This window comes from Thermobia domestica, chromosome 6 (assembly GCF_964235325.1).
Source record: "Thermobia domestica chromosome 6, izTheDome1.hap1.1, whole genome shotgun sequence".
Lineage (NCBI taxonomy): Eukaryota > Metazoa > Arthropoda > Insecta > Zygentoma > Lepismatidae > Thermobia > Thermobia domestica.
In genome coordinates this window covers 195,224,692-195,250,068 of record NC_137459.1, presented here as the reverse complement: position 1 = coordinate 195,250,068, position 25,377 = coordinate 195,224,692, and the positions used below count along the sequence as shown (strand labels likewise).

General features: G+C 37.3%; 1 protein-coding gene across 1 annotated transcript in view; it reads right to left on the bottom strand.

The window, feature by feature from the left end:
• AGBE (1,4-alpha-glucan-branching enzyme) overlaps positions 1-25,377 on the bottom strand; it is a 99,901-nt gene that overhangs the window by 52,901 nt on the left and 21,623 nt on the right. The window contains exons 3-4 of the mRNA XM_081762544.1: positions 15,504-15,619; positions 15,066-15,194 (exon numbers count right to left, since the gene is read on the bottom strand). Coding sequence (XP_081618670.1) covers positions 15,066-15,194; positions 15,504-15,619 — 245 coding nt within the window. The remainder of the gene's footprint in view (positions 1-15,065; positions 15,195-15,503; positions 15,620-25,377) is intronic.

Below are 25,377 nucleotides of genomic sequence, written 5' to 3'. Positions count from 1 at the left end.
TAGTTTCTTTTACAATGGAAACTCACAATTGTCCAATGTTTAGATTCATATTTAGAAAAAGAGTTCTTCGTCAGGTAACGAAGTATACCATTTATGAAAGGCTATGATTAACTAGCAGTTTGCATAATATCCAATAAATAGAACAAGTGGACATAATAGAACATAAGTAAACTTTTATTGCCTGGAGATGACTGCCTTTTACAGTTTACGGAAATGGACTTGAAACTGTACTCAAAGTCTGAATTATGTATTCTTTCGTGGCTGTATATTAACGTACACGCTAAGGATGTCCATAGTGAGCACACATTAGTGAAGGTAAGCGCATAATTGAAGATTTGTTTCAGCATTTACTAATACGACTGGCTCTCCGTATCATTTGTGTGTCCGTATAAGCACTTCAACTGGAGCGGCTCTTAAAAGTTAATCCTTCATTTCTCCATCTTTCTTTTTGCTGTACAGTTTGCTGTCCACGCCAATAATGCTGTCTGGAAAACTTCAATGTAATGTTTATACTTCATTTGATAACGTAGCACACAGTGAATCAACTCAGCCATAATCTAACAGTAAAGTATTAATACTTGTAAGTGTTGACTTCCTGTGCTCAGTCAAGGAATCGAATTTGAAAAGCGCGGAGAGCACAGCATTAGCGGGAGTAGAAGCACAAGCTCGAAATTTGAATTCAGAGTTTTTACTTATTTGGTCTTCAATTTAACCTTGATGACAGAAATCGGGACCAGCAACAATCCATTTCTCTTATGATAAGCTAATACGGTTTTTTTTTTTTTTTTTTTTAATAATGTAAGTCCGATTTAAGTGATAATTTAGTGGTTTTCATAATACTGAAGTAGGTTTTCTTTTGCAAGTCTGTGTGTAATAACGCAAAGTGGAAGATTTCAATATCAGCGGAAAAATTAACATTGTATGCTTGAGATCATGGCTATCGCTCGGGCTGAAATATTAAGTAAATAAACCTACGCTATTAGAGAGCTACGGGCACAAGAGTGAGTACAACATATTAACACTTTAAGAAAGGTTAGGTGTGGTGTGTGCTTGTCAGACAATATATATGTAGTTATTGTCGGTAGATTTATTGAATTAAATCTCTCATTTATTACATATTTTATATCATATTTATATGTATGAGAGAGAGAGAGAGAGAGAGAGAGAGAGAGAGAGAGAGAGAGTGAGTGAGTGAGTGAGTGAGAGTGTGTGTGTGTGTGTGTGTGTGTGTGTGTGTGTGTGAGTGAGTGAGTGAGTGTGTGTGTGTGTGTGTGTGTAAGGCATTACTGTCTCATTTTGAATTATTGCACCTTCAGACTACGTGCTATTGGCCTAATTTTATCGCCCCCAATATAAATTGTCTAATTCGCACACTGGGAGAGTGTGTGTTTTGTAGAGTCGTTGTGATCTGCTATTGGTTATTAAGCTGTTATTGGTTGAACGACTTGACGGAAGGAGTGGTGTGAGTGCTTTTCTGCTTTGCTTTATGGGATGGTCAGAACATAAGAGTACTAAAAGTCACTGCATGGTTTGTTATAATATTGTTGAAGTGATTGTTGCAATTTGAGTGGCAAATGGAAACAAACAAGAAAAAAAAAAAAGCACCACATAAGATAATGCATTCCAATATTAGGACTACATAAAGTGTTGAAACTTTGTACCAAAAGAAAAAAAAGTATACTCATACTGAATTTAATAAAAGCAATTCATGTGGGGTAGACAAAAGTGAGAATTGATACTAAAATTAGTATATTTTGTTCAACCATACCATTGAAAGTATATGCATAAATCCACACTAAACCAGTGGCGTATACGCTTAAGCCTACCCTCTCTTAGTAATATCAATAATTGATTCCACTAATATGCAGTATATTCTATTTGTGATCCCGATAATACGACTTTCCTTATAACTTATCACAAATATTATACAGTCATGTTAAAACTTACTTCCAAGAAGCTCCCTTTTAACCCTACATAAGATTCCAACAAATTGGTTATATACTGAATTATTATTCTTTTGGCAGGAGAGAAACTCTTGTCAGCATAAGCATCAAAATGTATCGTCTACGGGAGCAAGTAAGAGCATAAAAAAATAGTTTTCTCAAGTTTTATTTTATTGACCTACTTATCCGAATTATAAGACACGTGACTTCGTAGTGCATGGTCCCTTGGTGGCTCAGTGGTTGAGCGCTCCCCTCTGGTGCGTGGGAGTCCCTAGTTTGATCCTAGCTCGCACTAAGTGAGCATTGTAGTGGACGACCACAATCGCGTTTTTTTTGTGTTGTTGTTCTGTTTCCTTGCAGTTTCTTCATTTCCCCTCATTTCGTTCATGATTATTAACTCCTTTAGTCTTCAAGGCATAATCGTGGGTAGCACAACAGATTTCATTTCATTTTTTCATTATCATGATACAATTGGGGAACTACGTGAAATAAGAAGTAGCGAACTCTGGTCCAGAAAGTCAGAAATAATGATACTTGAGAGCTGATGCACTGATCATGCATCACTACGCTGAACGTGCTACATCTGGCTAGCCATAGCTTTTCATGGATTGTAACGGCAGTGAGTTGAGTACTTCTTTCTATCTGTTAACTAATTTCATTAGTATTTCAAACCTGTAGGACTATAAACAAAACTAAAAAGAATGAGACTTGTTTGTTATACCTTCCGTGTAATTCGGCTTACTTCTGAAATAAAATACTTAACGTTATGACGCAAGAGTACATGAAAATCTGTCGTTCATGCAAACGTTTCAGCCTTTGACGCATGGTCTGTGCATCGGCTTATGTGTATATAATAGTGTGCTTCTTCAATATTGCAGTCTCCGCCACTGCTGTAGACGTAATAAATTAATGTTCTTTACACTATTTAATATTCTTTAAGTTCTATTTTCGTATGGGAAAATTAAGTTTGCAGCATACTTTAGTGTTTGATCCGCTGTTAAATAATTTTACGTATTTAGCGCACAACGACTTAAAGTATGTACTCGATTGCTTCCAATTACATTTGATTCCGTTCAGCACATCCTTTTGATTTTCTTCAAAAACTGCACCTGAAAGGAATCTTAAGGGAAACCAGTACCTTTTGCAACCCTGCAGTGGAGCTGACGTTACTCGTAAACAAGGAAATTATTTCGCAACTTTGCCGCACACATAGATAAATCAAACGAGATATACCACACATATCGAAAGGATGAAATTGTCTAACATTGCGTGATATTACCAGATTAACATTATTGGCAACTCAACATATATTTTTTTCATTTAGCATTATGGAAGGTTATTGCATATTTCAGATATGCATGTTAAAACTTATACGATTTGTTATTCAGTGTTGCAAACTAAGGACACTACAGGATCATAAACATCCAAACTTTGATGGCCTTTATATCAATGATGATACACGTTCAGATGGACGGGGCAATGCATATCCAATATACCGATACTTTAGTGTCTAATACTATGGTCACGACATGAAGACTTTCAAATGAATAGGAACAAAGGTACAAGTGATTGAAAATTTGAGTTTTTCAAGTGTATTTCGAGAATTGCCTAGGTAAGTATCTCATTCAATTGCATACATGGTTTTCTATAGATGTAAATATCACAATACCGTTAACAGCAATTTGATATCTCAAACTGTTCTGGAGATATGGTAAATATTGGCAAAGTTTGCAACACTGCTTAACATTATGTAATTCTGAGAACTTATTGTAATCACACCTACCAAAAAAGTATTACATTATTATGGAAGTAAAGTAAATCAAAAATTATTTTAAACCTTCCCTATAAATACATCAGTCAAAGCAATATCATATTTTATCACTTTTTCATATCTTCGGAATAGTTTGAGATATCAAATTGCTTTAAACACCTGTAATTTTTATGTCTATTGAAAACCATCTACGTAATTCGATGTGATACTTATTAACACATTTTCGAAATAAAGTCCTTTGAAGAAAACAATTTTTCAATTCCTTGTAACTTTCTTTCTACCTGTTCGAAATAAGTCATATGATAACCGTGGGATTCGACACTAAGGTACTTTGGATGTGCGTCGCCCCGTTTGTTTCATTTGCGTTATTACAGTTGTAGAATCCTTCGAAATTTGGTTGTTTTTCGAAGTTTGTGATACTGTAGCGTCCTTAGTGTATAACACTGCATAAGTGTGCAATTGTAAGCTATTGTTTTACATGTTGATTTAAAATGTGTAATAACCTTTCGTAGTGAGATTAGAATAAAATACAACTTTATGTTAGGCTGGCATCACTGTTAATCTAGTTGTATTGGAGAGTATGTAAATTTCTCCCTGTCAATATTTGCATGGTACGAAACTTCAATGTTCTGCATCAATTAGTTAAAAAGTTACAAGGGCGTATCAAGATAAATGGTCCAACTTGTATATAGTATAGTTACAAATGTAAAATAAAATGTCTCAAATGACAAATTAGTCTCAAATCTATAGTTTGGGTTTATCAAGCTATTAGGTTACAACTGCGATTATATTTACTCTCAAATTTAGGCATAAACGAGCATGTCAGCTGGATTGGGAATGTATAGAGGCAACGCCGAAGACGTTGTTCGCACATATATCTATATAATATTTGGATGTATGTGTATGATTATATATTCCAGCGTAATTCCGAAACGTCTGGAGCAATTTTAACATAACTTGGTAAATATATGACTTTCAATCTGGATAAAGTATTGTAGTAGTAAAGCACTCCAAGCGGGTGGGAGTTGGAAGGAGTGTAATATAAAAATAATGCAAAACGACTGATAGTGCGCAATCCACAGTTTTCGGGGATGCTGAAATGAATAGTAACGTTCTCAATACCGTTTAAATCCAGGTCCTCATTTGCATTGACAAGGTTCTGAAATTAGAAAAATGATTCAACTGTTTTCAATAAGCCTCATTCTTCCCGTGCGAAAAACAGGCACTCTGCTAGTAAGACTAGTAAGACAATCTTACTTTCTATGGTACTGAACTGTTTGCACTCAACACTAGAATGAACATATAAAATTCAAAGCTAGAGATAATAGGATTCAAGAGGTAAATTCTAATTTAGTCATGCAATTCCTATTTCTGATTATCAACAATCTGTGCTTACTACAAAAGTTAAATCTTTGTTTAAAAGTAAGCCGAGGTGAACCGAACTCAAAGGCTCCCGGCTTGCGAAGCTATGGAACACAGCCTCTCTTGTCGAGCTGAGCCTGTCTTTGGCCGAGCCTGGTTACCAAATATAGTAATATATTTTTATTATTATTATTATTTCCTGGAGTATGGGCTATTTGGCCATCAAATTTGGCTTAGATACAACCAGTAGTTACTGAGAAAGTATCGCATACGAGACATGCTGAATAGAGCCTAGCCTAGTCTAGTCTAGCATAGCCTATCCTTGGCCGACATCAGATATAGAAATCATTATGTCATAGGTGATGGGCTATTTACACATCGAATTTTCTATAAATCCGGCTAGTAGTTACAGAGATAAAGCATCACACACAAAGCAAGTTGAGTCGAGTTGAGCCGACTAGCCGGCTATATTAACTAGACCAGGGAAAACAGTGATGTGAGGGTAAAGATTCCCTGGTACACCTATTGGTGAGTGGGAGAGAATGACGTATAAAAATGGCAGATTTTAGCGTCTAATTCATAATTTTCGGTATCGCTGAGATGAATCGTGACATTCCAGATGCCGTTTAAGTCCGATTTCAGTCCCCATCAACACCCGGGGGAGGGAGGGAGGTGAAATACTGGCATGTAAAAATAATCGAAAACTACCTGTTAGTGTTTTCAAGCGTCGCTAAGATAGTTGCAAGCAGTCCCGATGCAGGTTAAGTCAAAGTCAGCCCCATTAGCACTAGTGGGTCTTCTTATGTATTCCCGTGGGCACATTAGTGATACAGTATTGGGGCTAGTGTCACTGAAAAGGTTAGGGTACAGGTATTAGGAAAAGTGATGGTGGACATCTGGGATGTGCGACTGGGGCTGAGGTGTTTCAATATGGCTGCCGTAGCGGCTATTTTTCACACAGATTGGATCATATTTCAGGAAGTTTTGCACCGATTTCAATGAAATTTAATAGGTTTTTATTGTCAAAAAGAACAAAATCTGCCATAAGAACTGTGTATGGCAGTATCCAGTCATCGTTTAATAGCCGCACACATTTTTTTACAATATATATTCATTGCTGTATTGTCCGCCAGGATATTGGATTATTGGATAAATTGTTGAAATCTTAATTTACACTTCTACAATATCTGTCTATGTCTATATCTCTATATCTATATCCATCTACCTATATACATAACCATTAATAGATGAAATAAAAATAATATTCTTGATTACATCTACAATATTAAAAAATATGCTCAGTGGAAATACAAGCACTAAACACGAAAAATTATGAAAGATAGAAACTGAAATAATAGTAGTAGTAGTACTACTACTACTACTACTAATAATAATAATAATACAAATAATAATCTTATAAGCTTGTTGTTCAGTTTTAATTTTTGGCATTCCCAAAATCTTGATTTTCCTTTTTGTTGTATTTTCACTCGCTATCAGAACTTTCATCGTCTGAAAGTGTATCGTTCAATTTACTATTATTAGGATTATCGCACATATTCTCATCAGCTAAGCAATTGCACATCTCTGTGCACGCCTGTGCTGCACTTACACATTTACATGCAAATTGACAACGGCCACGCAAGCAGAAACAATTAAATCTAGCAGTTCTTCTGGAGCACAAGGCAGGTTACAAAAAAACTGGAATTGGTGCTTTAGTACTTTGATTCCATCCATAATAATAAAGAGGCGGGGGTATAGGGTCAGCTACAACGGCTTGTTTCCACTCGAGGCATTTATAGTGGGCTTGTTGTATGGTAGGACGCAGAGCGGCCTTAGTAGGAGGCAATCCACTGCTGTCTGATTGTGAGTGAAAAACCACCAGCGTAAGTCTTTCAATGAGGTGATGCATATGTTTTTAATTCGGTGCAGATACACAGTGCATACATATCTCTATTTCTTGATACATTTTTTCAGTGATTTTGCATCACCGAGTGAAGCCAATGCTCTTAACATGTCCTCATCTGCCTCCATAAACCGTCTCCAGAATGTAGTTTTTGCCTTTCCATAGAAGGCTCCTGTTGTATCACATTCTGACAAGGCATGAATCCCTAAAAGAGCCGAAGCACGAGATGGCCCAAGAGGACCCAATGGGATTTCCTTTCCTTGAACCAATGACTTCAAAACTGGAGTTCTTTGCTAAGAGTGGATAACTATGGACCGCTAAAACCAGGATATCTGTATCTGGAGAACATATCTTCAGAATTGAAGCACCTCGTAGCGAAGAGTGACGTGCATGAAAAATTAACTTTGTGTCAGCTTCCTCATGAGTGCTTTTGAGATCACCAACATCAAGAAATGTAGATTCTGCATTCGTCCCATAGGAAACTATTACTATTATTATTATTATTATTATTATTATTATTTTATTATTATTATTATTTATTTATTATTATTATTATTATTTTTATTTTTTTTTATTGCATTTGGAAGCCACTTCTATCAAATTTTTACTGAGAAGGGCAGTTAAATATTTCTTATTTCGGACGTGGGAAAGAAGGTTTGGAAGGGGCACGGACTTTATAGACACGTTGGGTGTGATTTTGTATTCTACAGGAGTAAGTCCTCTACTTCGTTGTTTCCTAGTAGCACTTTTTAGCGAGTCTTCTTTGTATGTATCAAACACGATGTGTATTTCTGATGAATTACCATATTTTGACAAGATCATTTGACTATTGAATGGCCAAATCAAGACAAGTATTGGCTTGTTTTAACTTTAATGACTGTAGCTCGGCCATACCATCAACAATTGCTACGGAGAAATCTAGAGTATCTGACGTCACATCTGGATCTGAAGATGAAGTACAAGTTGTCTCTGTGGATGTATCTGTTACCAGGTCTTCCAGATGATGCATTAACTTGCTTTTGTCACTAATATGAAACATTGCACCATCGGGTGCAAAAAGTGCTCTCGGAACCACAGACAATTCGTATGTGCCAATAAATTCCCTGATGTCTGTTTTGGCCTGACCTGCAGAGAAAGATGAGACGTTTGAACAGACGCCCATCTTCCTTCAGTTCGACTACACCAGATTTTGTTGAAATTCTAACTCTTCCGCGTTGTTTTCCACAGTTGTAACTTTGTTTGGTGTATGATATTCCATAGATTGACAGTACCAGTTTCGATTATTTCTTCGACAAATTTATCACGCTGTGCTTCTCCAATGTTACGCATATGACACACATCCTGTTTCACTTTGTCTGGTGCCACAGGTTTAGTTACCAAATGTACTAAGGCGTTATCTTGTTGAAAAGGGTTAGTGAAAGCTCTAAAACTTTCGAGTAAGTTTTTCAGCCACCGATCCTGTCTTCCGGATATTGCTTCACTTATTTCATGATGATGGGTTTTTTCTGCTTCTGTAGTAAATAGCAATCCCTTGCAAGTTGAAGACACCCTTGCCAGCAGAGGGGAAGCTAGAAAGAACTTATTCAAAATCTTGCAATTTCTAGATATACCGACAATACCTCCTAAGAATTTCATCTTTCTGTTTTCCTGGTCGAGAGCTTCATCAGCACCTAAGCTGCAGAAAGGAACGTTACTTTTATTTGGGGTCCATTTGCTAGCTTTCAATTCCTCCTACACACGTGGCTTCTCTTTCTGCAATACGCTCATTTCCCACACATGCCATGTGATAAGCATTGCGTAGTTACGCAAATCAAGAGCAAAAAAGTACTTGATAAAATCATACAAAGAGGCCAATCGCAGTTCCCAAGATCCATTACGGACTGATTGGGTGAACGCCAAGAGTGATCGAACCATATCCATATAGTTCTTTACCATGCAGAAAGTGGGACTATCCTTACTTTTTTCGTTTACATAAGTTTAATTTTTCACGAATCTGTTTTTCATCCATAATATTTTGCAAACGAGAATGAACATTTGTTACACCAGGACCATCTTTAGTACTCCAAGCATGCATAAGATCAACAGCTAATTGTTCACATTGTTGTTTCATGTCTTCATTGTATTTAAAGAACTCCTCCAACAGAAGAACCTGCAAAGCCAGAAATGTGATGACATGAGCACGAAATGATCTTCTAATTGGTTTCCCTACTAGTATTCGCTGTCTGTTGATTCACTGAACAGGCCACTTTCTACCCACATTTCTGGAATTCCACTAGATTCAATGTACACTCCTAATGCTCGTAATTCAGCCATTTCAATGTGTAAATCACCTGGCAAAACAACCCACATCTGCTCTGAACTAAGCATCTGCATGAATTTCAAAGATCTATAGAAATCTAGATCAGCAGATACTACAACCCCCTCACACTGGCTTTGAACATGCTGACTGATTCGTTCGAAGTGTTTCATAGCACTTAAAAGAACTGAACAGTCAGTTGGTGTTGCTGGGATGAGCGGGAGCACGGAAATTTGTGTTTTTGGCTTCGCCGAGGAAATTCGAGAATTATGGGCAGACCATGTGAAGTGTGATGGCAGTTGATTACGTTCACCGTCATGCGCTAAATCGTTATTTACATTTTTGTAACTTTCTGATGTTGCTGCCATGGCCCCAAGCAGGTCTTTCTGGTAGGAATAGTTTAGTAGTTGTCTGTAAAAGTCTGACGGGATGATAGTGACTAATACGGGCTTGCTGGATGTACTTTCTTCGGTAGATTATATGTTACCATTTCATATAGGCTGTCAGGAATATCTTTCTTCCCTTCACTTGTTGGCAAAGTATGCAGTTCGGACGATATGGTGTTCTTTGATGTCTGATATGCTACGACTTCAGTACCATGTAACGCATCTTTCCCGTCTGGCGTATCTTCCTGAAAGTCAATGTTGTCGATAGCAAAGTGGATAAATTTTCCTAGTTCAATGTCTGGTGGGATGTATTGACCATTGAATTCTTCCAATCTTCTCAGCTCTGACTCTGCAATTTGATTTTCGATATCCATGACACGGGAGTAGTGCACAGAAAGACCAAGTTCATGCAAAAGACGTATTACTTGCGCACTCCGCATAGATTGGTGTACCGATAGTCCTACTGCTACTTGAAGTGGTAATTCCCTTGTATGACGAATCGCTGGTGAGGAGTAAGATGCTTGGCGTTGGAAAAGACACTCGAATATCAACGTCTGTGCTAAACGATCAGCACGTTCATCAATTTCATGAACACGCTTTTCACTGGAAGTAACAGTTCCCGTTCTTAACAAACACCACTTGAAAAATAGCAACAGTTCATCAGGCACTACCTCATTCGTTCGCGTTAAAGAGCCAGAGAACTTCCACTTTTCAGCTTTAAATATTTCTTTCCTTAAAACTTTTGCAGCATTAAACAGGACTTCCAAGTTTTCTTCTTTGGATTCTTCTTCGAGAATTGCAACTGCTGCATCTTTTATTCGTTTCAAAGTCACTCTTCCTGATTTATTCTTTTGCTTTGGATTGCAGAAGTCTATGTTTGGTATTTCTTCTGCAACGAACAGTTTCAAATTTTTCCTTGTTTTGAAAATTTCATCTTTCATGCCATTGGAAGAACATATGTTGAGGTAAGTAGTGTCAAGGTCAGCCATACAAGCCACATTGCCAGCTTGAAGAAACTCCTCGATTAGCCAAGTAAATTCAACGTCAGGTGCAACTAATGCTGCACTAGGTGCTTTCGACGCAGCACGTTGGTCACATTTTTCGCCCAGCATTTCGGATGGTATCGCAGATCTATGGCGTGAGCGTCAGTTGGATTTAAACATTCGCTGAGCCTCACCATCCACGTATCATTTCCACTTAGTTCTACAGCCTCCCGAAGATTGGATCCACCAGTGTCATATGAAACATGACGAAGGGGATGTTTTCTAGTTTCTTTGCTATCGCAAAAGAAGCACCGGTATTTGTCATAAGTAGGTATGCGTTGGCGAGTGCATCTTACTGTCTGATCATCCAATGTTTCGGATTCTTTATTTGTCCTTGGCTTTCATCCTGTTCATACTGACTGCCTTACAAAGCGGGCTTCTGCCAATTCCCGTTTCTTCTTGAGAGTTATCGATTTGTAACAAGATAAATGCCAGTGAACATCAAACGATTTCAAGTTCAAAGCAGAAACATAATTCTGGAGAGCTTGAAAAAGACGTAAACCATCGTTATCATTCCAAGACGCAAGGCTGGATATGGATTCAGATAACATTGCATATGTCTGTTCACTTGGATTTTGCACTACTTCCTCTTTCGTTGAACACTCACAAATAAAACAGTCAGGTCGAGCAGTTTTTCTACGCTTACGACTTGCACAAGAGACTGCATTGTCTCTGATACACTCCAACACTCGTATGATGAGTTACTTCGTATGCACCTTACTAATCACGAAAACCTAGAGAAAAAGCACGTTTGCGTCCCTTCTCTTACCTCTGAAGAACTTTCTTCGGCCTTCTCGCTCTATATGGATGGATACCCCTTTTATTACCCCTTTACAATATTAGACAAATTAGTATGCATTGGATCACAATGATTACCCACACATATTCTTTGTTATAAAATCGCAACTGTTGAAATAATTGTGACATCTTCAAGTTTGTAAAACAAAAATTTTACAAAACTGATCTTGCATCTAGTTAAAACAACATTAACAAAAATAATTTATAGCAAATGTGCTTATTGCAGTACCTAGAATCGTTAAATATTATTTTTAAAGTTGTAGAAACACATGGCGCCACCTATTATTCAACTGTTAATATTTATAAAGCATTTCATGAATATAAGCATATTCATCGCCTTGAGCTTAATGAACGCAGGTAGAACTGCAATAATAACAAAGTAATTATAGAGCAAAAGCTCTTGTTTCGGTTATAAAAAAAAAAAAATAAATAAATAAATAAAAAATAAAAAAAACTGTTGACATTATGTGCGGTTATCAAACGGAGATTGGATATGGTTATACATAGTTCTTATGACAAAATATGTTCTTTTCGACCTTGAAAACCTACAGTTTGACCCAAATTTTGTTGAAATCGGATCATTACTTTCTGAAATATGGTATAATTTGTGTGAAAAACTTCCGCTACGGCGGCCATATTGAAACACCCTTTCCCCCCGCCCAAGTCGCACAACCCAGATGTCCACCATCACTTTTATTAATACCTGTACCCAGACGACCTCATTGACACCATCCCGAACACTGTATCACTAATGTGCCCACGGGACTAAATTTCTGTTCATAGTCACAAGCACTACACCTTGCAAGGGTGTGAATATGTGAAATGGTGACACGTAAAAATAATTAAAAACAACAATATTAGTGTCAAATCCATAGTTTTCACGGACCGTAAATTGATTGGTGACAGTTCCGCTGCCCTTTAAGTCCAAGTTTAGCTTCCACTCCTAGGGGAGAGTGCGAGAGGTGCCATAATAATTAAAAATGAAGATTAATTGATCTATAGTTTTCGGGGTCGCTCAGATGAACGTGACACACCTGATGCCGCGTAAGTCCAAGTTCAGCCTCCATCGGCACGCCTACTGGGGAAAAGTGTCATGTAAAATATTTGAAAAAGACTTCGAGGTGTCGAATCAATCGTTATCTGGATTGATGATGATAGACTCGATACCGTTCAAATTAGCTTCCAGTGTGTGTAAGACCTCCTAGCGCCCCTACGGGATATGAGAAGAGGGAGAGTATAAAAATAATGACGAAATTAGTCCAAATTTTATCTCCATCGCTATGGAGAGTGAGAAGAGGTGAAAAATAAAATGCCTAAGATAATCGAGAATACTGTCGAATTCATCGAGGTTCATCGTCAATTACTGTGTTTTCGCGCTTGATTAGCTGTTGTGTGTCAATCCTTTGCTTACTCAAGCCAAAGCTTAGACAAGAACGGGGATGTCAGCTGACCCGAGAATTTACAAGAGCAACGCTGAAAGCGTTGTCTGTCCTTAATTTATTCTACGGGGTACTTTACTTTGTGATTGGGTAATGCCGAAGGCGTTGCTTGTTATTTATACTACTCAGTTCTTTATTTTGTAACAAGGGCTAATGTCAAAGCCTTTGCGTTTCGTTACTTTTTCTACACAGTTCTTTGTCTTCTGTGCTCATGCATCTGTATATACATAACAATCTGTGTGTATGTATGTATGTTCCACCATAACAAACGCGTAAAGTTATTTCAACTACACTGGGTACACGTATGATTTACAATCTGAGAAAAATTGCTGTTGAGTAAGATATTTGTAGCTCTATCAGAGTAGGCGTAGATAGGTGTGACTTAAAAAATATCTGAAAACTACACATATGAATATTGACACACTCGATGCCATTAAGTCCAAGTTGAACCCGCAGTGTGGGTAAGACGCCCCTAACGTTTTACAGAGTTGGAATGGGCTGATATGTAAAAGTAATCGAAGAAAAAAAAAAACAACTATGTTAGTGTTGAATTCATAGTGTTCGGAATTGCTAACATGAATAATGACATCCCCGTTGCTGTTTAATTCCACGTTCAGCCCCATCGTCATGGCAGGTGAGAATAGGTGAAAAAACATTCAAAATAACAGTGTCGAATTCACAGTTTTCCGGTTTGGCAAAACGGAATATTCTATGAGTGTAGGGTATTTCAAAATTTACTCAAAAGTAGAGTATCTTATGGATTATCATTACACTCTCACTGAAATGTGTATCCTAAGGGGGAAGAGGATTCAAATATGTTTCATACACCTATTCTCCTCGTGCTAAAAACGGGTATTTCAGCTCGTTTTAGTTATATAATATTGGCCTATATACACTATTTCAACTGATCAAAAGTCACCTGTGTTCAAACGGTTGTACATACACACTATAAGAACTCTCACTACATGCTTCATCAACTAAGAGTATGAAAAAATAAGGAAAAAGAACAAACTATGAATAGATCAATAGCTTTGAAGCGTCGAGGTGGGGGTCATTTGTAATGAAATGAAATCTTTTGGTTTTACGTCCCACGCTTATGCCGGTTAGGCTAAAGGAGACGGTGGTGATGAGAAATGAATGAAATGGTGGAATGAAGAAAGTGGGAGGAAACGGAAGGACCCCGAGAAAATCCACGAGCACGGTGTTTGGCCACCGCAAAGTCCACATGGCGCGAGCTGGGATTGTATCAGGGACCCCAAGCACCGGAGGTGAACGCTCTACCACTGAGCCACCGCGCCACCTACTTTTTGTAGTAATGTAAGCCACTTGAAGAACAGATTTACAAAGAACTTAAAAATATAACCTTCCTTTCCTGTACCCTGTTACAGATTAGTTAGGAAAAAAAATCTCATCTCATGATAAACATCGAATTTTCGCTGACAGTCGTAAGCATTGTGAAGACACATTGTAAGAAGTTGTAGTGATGATAGTATGTATGGAAATTAATTACACTGGAAATAAAAAACAAAATATTTATACTAGTAATACGAACTTCTTGCGCCTTTACACTGACACTTTTGCGTTTTAAATGCGGCTTGACAATGCTCACAATTGTCAGCAAAAATTCGATGAACACGTTTTGAAATAAATCTATAATAGGATATAGAAAAACTATGTCAGTACCTTTGAATTTACTTACTTTTCTTTGTCTTCTTTCCGATTCGTCCGCCTCCTTATCAGATAATCTTGCGAACACATGCACACACACTTCTCGTGCGTGAGGTCCCTGGCTTGATCCCAGCTTGCGTCAAGTGAGCTTTGATGTGGGCAAACACCATGTGCGTGGGTCCTCCCGTTTGCTCCATCTCACGTCATTATACCATTTTCATTCATTTACCACCACCGTCTCCCTTAGTCTCGGTGCATAATCGTGGGACGTAAAATTAGACATTTCATTGTGTTACACACACATATATACTCAATCACTCTCTCTCTCTCTCACACACACACTATATATATATATAAAAAGGTACACTATACTGCTTTCCGCTAAGTGTGTTTTTATGTTACGACTCTCATAACCTGAGTCAATATAAGATCTAAAATGATTAGGTATTTCCTTACCTGTTCTGGGGATGGATGCCATACTATCTGCTTAAACGTATATCCTTCAGTTTTAGGAGGTTGCACAACATACGGTGCCCATGGAGAAAGGCGGTATACAAGTTCACCAGATTGTGTTCTAATGACAAGCTAAGGAAAGAAAATGATATTACTTAAAATTACACATTACTAACACCAAACTAAAAGCAGGTTCCAGTACTATCCTAGTAAGTAATGAAAGACATTCATTTGTTGATAAAGAGTATTGTGAGAAAAATCTCTCAACCCGAAACGAAACTTTTACTTTCTGTAATCTATCTTGAATTAATTGATTCAACAAACAATATTTCACTAAATAAAATTCACTGTTAGGTTGAGCTGCATGAAACACCAATAAACGAGCAATACTTCAAATATCATGAAATTAATGAAACTTGATCTATAGTTTAGAAAGCCTACCTTAATTTCGGACAAATGCTTGATAGGACATGAACCATCTGGGTTTGGAGGTACAGTAATTTGCCACTTTCCAAATTCAAGCTTCTGAAAAGGATGGCTTTGATTGTTCCAGCCATCTGAAAATTAAAGGCAAGCATTTATATCACTTCTATCTGAAACATTTACACATTTCAAAGGTCAACCATGATTCATAAAGTCTCGAAATTAATGCTTATTCTGTGTTATCCAATACGCAGATACTACCAATCAATTTAATGGAAACAACTGGAGCCGAAAATACGTCAATGTCTGGGTTGGCAACGGTCAGATGGCGACCTCGGTGCCAGGCTGCTGGTAATAGAGAAAACTCGGTAGCATGTGCGAAGCAGTAGGAAAGCCGTGTGCACTGAATTGAGCACAGACTGTAATAGTGTAAAAGGAGCAACCTCTGATAAAGATGACAAATTCTTGGTTCTCGATTGTGTGTGGCGAGAGTGACAAAGGTAGCAATTTTAAACATTTTGTTTTAAACACGTGTATTTTTTAAGACTTGTTTTAAGCATGTTTATTTTATTTTATTTTTGTAAAAAAAATCTGCGAGAGAAAGAAAATGGTTAAAAAGTGCTTCCAAGCCCGTAGCCAGGGAGGGGCTAGAGGGGGCACAACCCCTTCTAAATTATTTTTTGTCCTTTCTAAAAAACACGCTGAAGAAAATTTTCAGACTGACACAAAACCAGTGAAATTCTTGCTATTATAATTACCAAATTAAATTCAACTTTGCGAATTCTACCCATTTATGTGTAAAATTAGGTTCCTCTGCTAGATGCACCAAACATCTTCAACTACCTTTACCCATTTCAAGAATTTGAAACCATGCCGTGTTATTGCAACCACCACAACAAGCATCCAAGAATACCAGGTGCACTTCCGAACAACAGTATCATAGTCCACAACGTTAGTTGTGAATATAAATAAACTGTAATGTCTCATATACATATATAGTAATATTCTCTAAGTTTTTCTATTAATAAATGCAAGTGCTTTGGTCTCAGCGTTTTTTATCTTATCATTCTTAGGAGTTAATACAAACAAAAAGCTGCAATCAAGGTTTACGAGAAATTAGTAATTTGTAAAACAATACTACAAAATAGCCCTTACCGCTCGTCTAGTGAATAGAGCGCGCGTGTTTGAATGTGATCTCGGGGTTCGATACCCGTGGAAATCGAGAGGAATGTGGTGGTTCGTATTCCACTTTAAACTGCAAGCTTCGCGTTTTTTATAGCCTCGGTACTGAAAGAAAAAGACGCTAAATTTTAACAAACAAGTTGGCCTTCTACAAATGAGAATGTGAAGGAATATATATATTTATTTAGATAGAAACACAAATCAATTCTAATGAATATATAATGATACCATTATACAATAAAAGTTAATTGGGCTGTCTTGTTGTGACAAACAAATCTGTCAAAATATTCTGTTTATAATATTTTGTTTTCTGCAAATGGAACAATCCTTATTAATGGGTCATGTGCTCACTCTAACATTCAGTTAATTAGCTTTTGTTTAGTGTAAATGCGATGTACAATGACGTTCCTAATCTACGTTTACCATAGCACTATATTGTCCCAAGCCCCTCAATAGTATTGCATTGCAGTTTTTTTTTTTTTTTTTTAATCTTTGTATGTTAATGATCAATGTTCTTAATCTTGAATTTGTGTACTGTAATATTGTCAATACAGGATATTATGCATAAAAGAAACTATAGATGTTACAGATTTTGTAAATAATAAGTATACAATTTTATGGTGTTGTGTCGTGTCTTAATCATTGCCCCCTCAGTATTCACTTCTGCCCCTCTAAGAAATCAGGCTGGCTACGGGCCTGAGTGCTTCGCATTCAAAAGACTATTTTCTTCCCACGTGAATGTTTTGATTTCTTGTGGCTACAGCAGGTCAATGTGGTGATCTACAATTTATTTTGCCTCTTTTTTCCCCTTGTTTTTAACGTTTCTTGTATTGAAATGAAATGAAATCTTTGAGTTTTACGTCCCACGGTTATGCCGGTTAGGCTAAAGGAGACGGTGATGATGAGAGATGAATGAAATGGTGGAGTGAAGCAAGTGGGAGGAAACGGGAGAACCCCGGGAAAACCCACGAGCACGGTGTTTGTCCACCACAAAGTCCACACGGCGCGAGCTGGGATCGAACTAGGGACCCCAAGCACCGGAGGTGAACGCTCTACCACTGAGCCACCGCGGTTGTTGTGCAGTTGTGCTTAACTTAAATATATTTTCTCTCTCTATGGCTTATGGAATCCGAAGGTTCAATGCCGCGTTCACAAAAGCTCTCCTTTTACTTTGCATTCCTATTTCTGCGACATCCATTTTAATATTGTCCTCCCATCTGCGCCTAAGTCTTCCTAATGGACGTTTTCCGTTTGGATTTCCAGTTAAAACTTTGAAAGCGTTCCTACCTTCTTCCATTCTGGCTGCATGACCTGCCCACCTGAGTCTCCTAGATTTGATGACCGTAACGATGTTTGGTAAACCGTATAAATTATGCAGTTCTTCGTTACGAAGTTTCCCCTCATCCCGTTCCTCTTGGGTACGAATATTCGTCTCAGGATTTTATTTTCAAATACTTTCAGTCTGCGTGCTTCCCTAAAGCGACCATGTTTCACAGCCATAAAACACAACAGGCATGATTATCGTTTTATATATTTTAAGCTTTAAATTCCTCGACAGAATTCGAGACGACAAAATACTTTGAACTGAATAATAACACGAATTTCCTGATTTCAGTAGACATTTAATTTCTTTGTTGATATGATTTTAGTCTGGTGATATTGATCCCAGATATTTGAAAGTATCCACTTTGTCGAAAGTATTATTTGATATTTTAACGCATCCATAATTTGCCATATTACGATCCCGGTGAACTTCCGTGTATTTAGTTTTCTCTACATTTACTTCTAAACCCATGTCCCTGCGAGCATTTAATAAGACCTCACTTCTTTCTATTGTTCTCCTATCATTCCCTATTAAATTTACATTATCAGCATACGCCGTAACCTGGTGAATACAATTCAGCTCTAGGGCTTGGTTGCTATCTTTAATTTTCCTTATAGCATACTCCGGAACAAAGCTGAACAATAATGGCCATAACGCATCCTCTTGTTTCAGGTCATTCTCGACGTGAAAGCTCATGGACAAGAATTTTTCTGCTCGGACTTTACTTTGGGATTCATTTATAAACACATTTTAATTAATCTAACTAGCTTTTTCTGTATTCCGAATTTTGTAAGAATGTTGTAGGGTGGAGTGAAAAGAGGCCAAAAAAAATTTTTTTTCGAAATTCGATTTTGGATAGGGGGCAAAAGTTGCATCATATCGTCGTACTTTACCATGCAAAATTTCAATTCTTTAAAATAATTTTTAGCCGGGGCGCAATGGGCCTTAAGTTTGATCGAGTTTATAAATGAGTGAAAAGAGCCCAAATTTTTATTTTTTTAAAATTCGAATTCGGATATAGGGCAAAAGTTGCATCATATTGTAGCACTTTACCACCGGAAATTTCAATTCTCTAAAATATTCTTTAGCAGGAGTGCAATGGGCTTTAAGTTTGATAGGTTTTGTAAATAAATACACGTTTATTGTTCATTTGTATAATTATTAGGCAGCTCTTCGCTTGAAGGAGACTAATTTGAAGGTATTATGATTTGTTGTGTCCAAATGTATTTCTAAAGCTATCGAAGTTCATATTCTATGTTACAGGCTACATCAACCCAGAACTCACCACATGGAGGTGCCTACCGTCGAGTTCCATCCCACTTACCACCAGTATTAGATTGAGTGTTTCATAAATTTCATTCACGTCTTCAAGCAAAATACTGCGACTTTATCTGAAAAGTAGTCATGTATTTTCTTAAATCAAATTTGGAACGAATAAAGAAATCTCTCCTGGCTCACACTGACGAACCTTCACTAAGTATTTTCACTAATCTTCCCACTGCTTGAATATAACATGGAAACTCAGGGATATCAATATTTGTACTTTCTCAAGAACAAATTCTCGCAATTTGTCATCTGTGATATGAGTCAGTATTGGCGGTTCTGTTGTTACACCCATTTTAGTTTATCATTGCTGTGTAATTACTAGCCTCGAAGTTTAACACTGGCACTTGGAAGGAACGAGCTTCACGTTTACATTGTTTTCTGGATAGGCGGATTTTATCGGTAGCAAGGATTCGCGTAGCTGATCTGAGGCTAGTCACCAATCATGGCAATAAGAATATTTTCAGAATTCGCATAGAATGCATTTCTGGAAATTACTTTATTGACAAAAGTCTTGTATGGTTCTTGTAAACATCTCGAAAGTCTTATGGTCAAGAACAAACGTTTAGCTCCGTATTTGGCAAGAGGTTTCAGTTTTATGCTGAACCACACTGGTACATAAAGACCTAATTTTACTACGAATTTAACGAGAGTTTAGAGCTTCTCTGAAGAATTTGGCATTGATATATATAGACGCGAAAGTCTACAAGCCATTGTTAACCAGCGAATATGCGCAAATTTCCTGTGTAGGTTTTTATCACAGCCTTCTCTTACGACAGATTGACATATTTCATACAAATATCTTTGATCATAACTGAGATGACGCACGTTTAGGTATGTAGGGAGTTCTGAAGAAATCTTTCCGAAGGTGCACACTGGATTCGTTTCACAATTCACCAAGGATCTACCAATAGGACCAGACAAAGTACCAGTAGTCACATCATCGATTTCTTTCAGTAAATGATGAAGTAGTAGTTCAATGATGTGCAATAAATGGCTAAATGGTTTTCGAGCACTCTTTTCGATCATCATCCTTTTGACCCAACATTAGTATTAGTACCATCGCAGCCGATAGCTACCATATCTCATAGGTCCACATTATTTTCTTGTAATTCCCGACAGATGGAATTAGCCGTATTCTTTGCTAATGCTGAAACGGTCAAAGAAGCATGGCTGAGAAATGTATTTCTTCACGGACACAATAACAATCTCTCCTCTTCATATCTCTATGACTTCCGGAGCCGGACATTGCGAGTGTTTGGTCTTTCTTCCCATCAAAATAGATGGTACAAGGTTTCTCTTTATTAACAGTCACTTCAGTTCTTACACTTTTACGATTTTTGGCAATCTCTCTTTGTATTTTGCTTCTATCAATTATGTTTTGCAGCTGCTCTGGACTTATAATATTAAAATCTTCCAAAACTTCAGTAGCAATTGCTGCAATTTTTCTTCCAGTCACGCCGGCTTTCTCCTTCACTTTTGCTAATGTTGGGAGGAATTTTCTCATTTCTATGCATCTAATCTGTGATTGCGTTCTTGTCTTTAAAGGATACTTCCAACTAAAATCAGGATCTCCTCCAGCTTTAGCGTGTTCTTTATTGCCTTCGTTTTTTGTTTCCAAAGATGACGAGGAGTCTAAAGATTCAATAATGTAACTGGTACTGTTCTGGTTAAAAGTTTGACCGCTAGTTGATTTTTGGCTTTCCTTTCTTCTCTTTTCTTTGTCCAAGTAACATCAATACCACCGATTACCATTTTTCTACTCATCCTTTGGTCTGATAAAACACTCTCCGATTCAGGCATTTTGAGTGTCCTGTGCAACGACACACCGTGAAATCTAAACACTTGCAAGCTGCTATATCAAATGGCTTATTGCCCTGCTTCTTCAATTCTTGTAATTTATTTCTTCTTTTATGCTCCCTCTTACTGCCAATTTTAAAAATATTTTCAGTTTCCTGTGGTAACTGTTGATCACTATTGATACATGGCCAAGCGAAACAACAGGAATTGAAACACGTTACCAAATGTCTTCCAACCTTTCTGCTACCTTCGAGGAAACCAAATTCTCTGCTGGTCCCGCCCCCTTCAGCTGCTGACGCGTAAATAAATAACATGCCATAACGTCTTCGTAAGTTGGAAGCGTTCTCCAGTCGCGACCTTTGGCACTACGAAACATCTCTTGTGCTCTTGAGATATTCTACCTGGTTTATTTTGCCATCTTTCTTCTTTATAGCACGAAACAAAACACCAGATGTTAGGCTATAATACAGTGGTAGACAATAAAGCCATCAGTAACTACAAAAGCGCAAAACTAATCAAATCACTAACGTAGCAACACGGCCCCTAACCAGACACGTGCCCCGAGCACAAGTACAACACACTAATAACAATCCTCAAGCTGCCAAACAGTTGCACAAGACTTTAGCACCTGCACGAGCGCGCGCCCTGATTTTGTTCTGTACCCTCTTATCTCCACCCACCAAACTATTATACTAATGACTTAGTACTGCCAACAAGTTCATTATACCAGAAAAAGACTGTTACTAAATAGCAAAAAAACTTCTTTACGGCAAACTAGCAAATTGCTTATAGTTGATCACTTTTCGTCTAATTATTCCCGAATTCCAGGGCCATTGCGCCCCGGCTAAAAATAATTTTAGTGAATTAAAAGTTATTGTTATCTACTGATACAGGATGCATCTTTTGCACCCTATCTACACTAAAACTTACAGTCTGCTTCCAGCGAAGATCTGCCAAATAAGTACATAGTAAATGGAAATTTATTTACAAAATCGCAAACTTAAGGCCCCTTGCGCCCCGGCTAAAAATTATTTCAGAGAGCTGAAATTTTCTATGGTAAAGTATTATGATATGATGCAACTTTTGCCCCCTATCCAAATTCGCATTTCGAAAAAAAAATTTTTTCGCTCCACCCTATATGTACAATGTTTCCTTCCTATTCGAGTCGTAAGCCTTTTTAAAACCAATAAACAGCTGGGTAATATATGCTCATTTCTTTTCAAGTATTTATCGAGTAGTAAATATCTGGTCGATAGTTGATCGATTTCCCTAAATCCGCACTGTTAATCTCCAATAATTTCATCTGCGTATGGAATCAATCTTGTTAATAGAATGTAAAGAGAAATGTCTCGATAATTATTACAATAAGTTTTGTCGCCTTTCTTGTGAGTTAGAACAGTGATTGATTCTTTCCACTCTTCTTAAATCTATTCCATAGTTTTCCTCTCTTAAAAAAACGTAATGATATGTTGAATTCCTATCGTTAAAAATTCAGAAATCTTCAGGACTGGGTAAACCGTGATGGTCGTTATAAGTCTAGGAAACCGCACGATCAGGTGAACAGTCTATTACGCATATGATCCATTAACAGAAAATTTGGTACTTTCCCGATTCTGAACAAGCTTAAGAAACAATCAGTGCATTGTAAAATTCGGAATTTTACCGATTTTGCAGATTTCAAGCACTGATAGGTGGTAACATTATTACGTATGTGATCAATGAATGAAAAATTTTTCGAAATATTCATACAATGTATGTGAAAGTTAAAACTTAAAAATTTGAATGTATAGAACCACCCGAAACCAAGCTCTTGATGTGCAGCTTTTAAGATCATCATATAAATGTATTTCTCTTATGCTTTATTTTTTGTTTCAAAAAGAGGGTATTTTGAAGTAAAAATACTACATACAATTTTGCTAGTTATTTATGTATCTTTTTTTTTAAAAAAGTACTTATTTTTGTGTATAAGAAGTTAAAAAATTATATACAGTATATATATATTCTTTAATCCTTTGGAATTCATAATGTAAATGTTAAGAACTTTAAAAAACTCTTTTCGAAATTCATGTTTTATTTTAGAGGTTCTATATTATTATCTACATCAACCACTACTCAAATGAGTTCTTGTTCTGTAGAGAAGCGAAACAAAGTCTGCTTTCTCAATTTAAAGCAAAATTTTGGAAAAAGCCGAAAATTTCCCAAGCACAAAAAGCGAAGCAGAAAAAAGTTTTTTTTTTTTTTTTTTTTTTAAAGCAGTTTTTCCGAGCCCTTGCATCTCTAGATGCAGTAGACGGCAATATCCTTGTTTTGAGTGAGTGGGTTCTCGTCTGACAAGTTCATTCAAGGAATGTTCAGTACCTCATGTAAACAAATACACGTGGTGATTGTTTGATTTTATTGATTACAGAGCCTTAGAACACAAATGCGGCAGAAGAAAATAGTCCTTGCTTATAAGGCTCATTACCAGAATTCCTTAGAATTAGACAACACTTTATCTAAGAACTAAATTGAATTAATGCAATAAAAGAGAATACGCATGCATTGAAAGTGGTTTTGAGCCAACTTTAGCGCGAATCACAGTTAACAATATGGTCACATGCGGGCAATAAGTAAAACATCGACAGGGTACAAGCACGTGCTTCTCGAAAGAAGCGCTGACCGATAGCCAATCATCCGGTGAGTGGCGGAGTAATACAGTTCTGCAATGTTTACATCAGGATCAGAAGGTTCATTGAATGAACTTTAGTACCGATGGATCTGCTTACCTCGCTAATCAGAACGAATGGTGCCTCGTCAATGAACAGTGTATTTTGCAAAACTGTGAATTAACATGGTACTGTTCTAGGGCTCATTGACGGAACTCGAATTACGTACTGGGATAGTCATTCGTTATATTTTCTTGTAATTGCAACTTTTAGGGGTACCACTGGTCGCACTGAATAGTCTGGCTCGCAACACCACTGATACGTGCTACATACCAGGTGCTGCATGTCGAACTTTTGACAAATACTGCCAAGAAAGTAGTTGATGTTCCCTTACCCGTAGTGTCCTCAGACGTCCACCGCATGGCTTGTATACGGAACCTGTTTTCACTCTTTTTGGTCAGAATCTAACGGTACTGTGTGATATGGATGGAAATTCTGGATGCAGTGTATTGAATTCGGCAGCAATCAATCGGGTATTGGGCCCGACATTCATTGACACAATGTCAATGCAAAAGTTGAAAGATTAGTGCCATTCTGATTCACTTACAACGATAAAATGGCGAAGTCGTTAACACTGATCTCTCACATTGATAATGTGAATCATTCTTATACGAATAAAGTTAGTAAAAACAATCAGATTCGTGTTTTTGAAGAATTTCTGACTTATGACTCCCCTTTCCATTTTTTCTTCTTTTTTTACAGTTATATTCAAGATGGTCAGCATAAGAGCACTATGTCCCGTTAAGTACAGCTTCATCCTCAATAGTAATTACGCAGATTTTGTTTCAATCCCTACAGTCAGTTTCAACTTACAAGTTGTCAAGACTTCTGAATCACCATGCATATTATATAATGCACCTACCACGGAATAGCGAAAACAGAATAACACTAAAAAGCAAACTGCTAACGCTTTCGCTAGGCCATCTCATCAGAAAGAGAGGGAAATAAGGTAAAAAATGAAAAATAGGGAAGAGAGAATATGCTGAGAAATAATGTTTCCATATTGGAATGGCGAATCACGTGATAGTGTTACCAGCCTAGTAACAATAACGTGACAGCCCACTTGGATGATTCTCAGTCTTTTCTCCCTATTTGTTTCCCTCTCCATCTGATAAAGCACAAAGCTCTGTATAGTTTCTTAGTTTGTGATTATGTTCTGTTTTTTAGTAAGTTACTCATTATACATGAAAACCTAGTGAAATTATTAGTAAAACTGCGAAGTAGAGGACGTAAGATTATGAGTGTGTTTCAAGGAAATCCATGAACATAGGACCAACGTATAAAGCAATCTGCTTCAGGTGAGCGCTTCACGGATTTCAGCTTTTTTTCCATTTCTAGTACACTAGAGAAATTACTACGGTACACAGGACTTCGCAACCACAGGTGCTGGTCAATATCTGAGGAAGAAGGGCATAACAATGAAGAGATTCTGCACCACGCTAATGGTCCATCATACATTGCTTTGTCCGTGAAGCAGCCTCTGGCAGTTACAAAAATCCTACTGCTGGAACTATTTTTCATTCACCGGATTTAGCCGCCATGAGATTCCTTTCCTTCA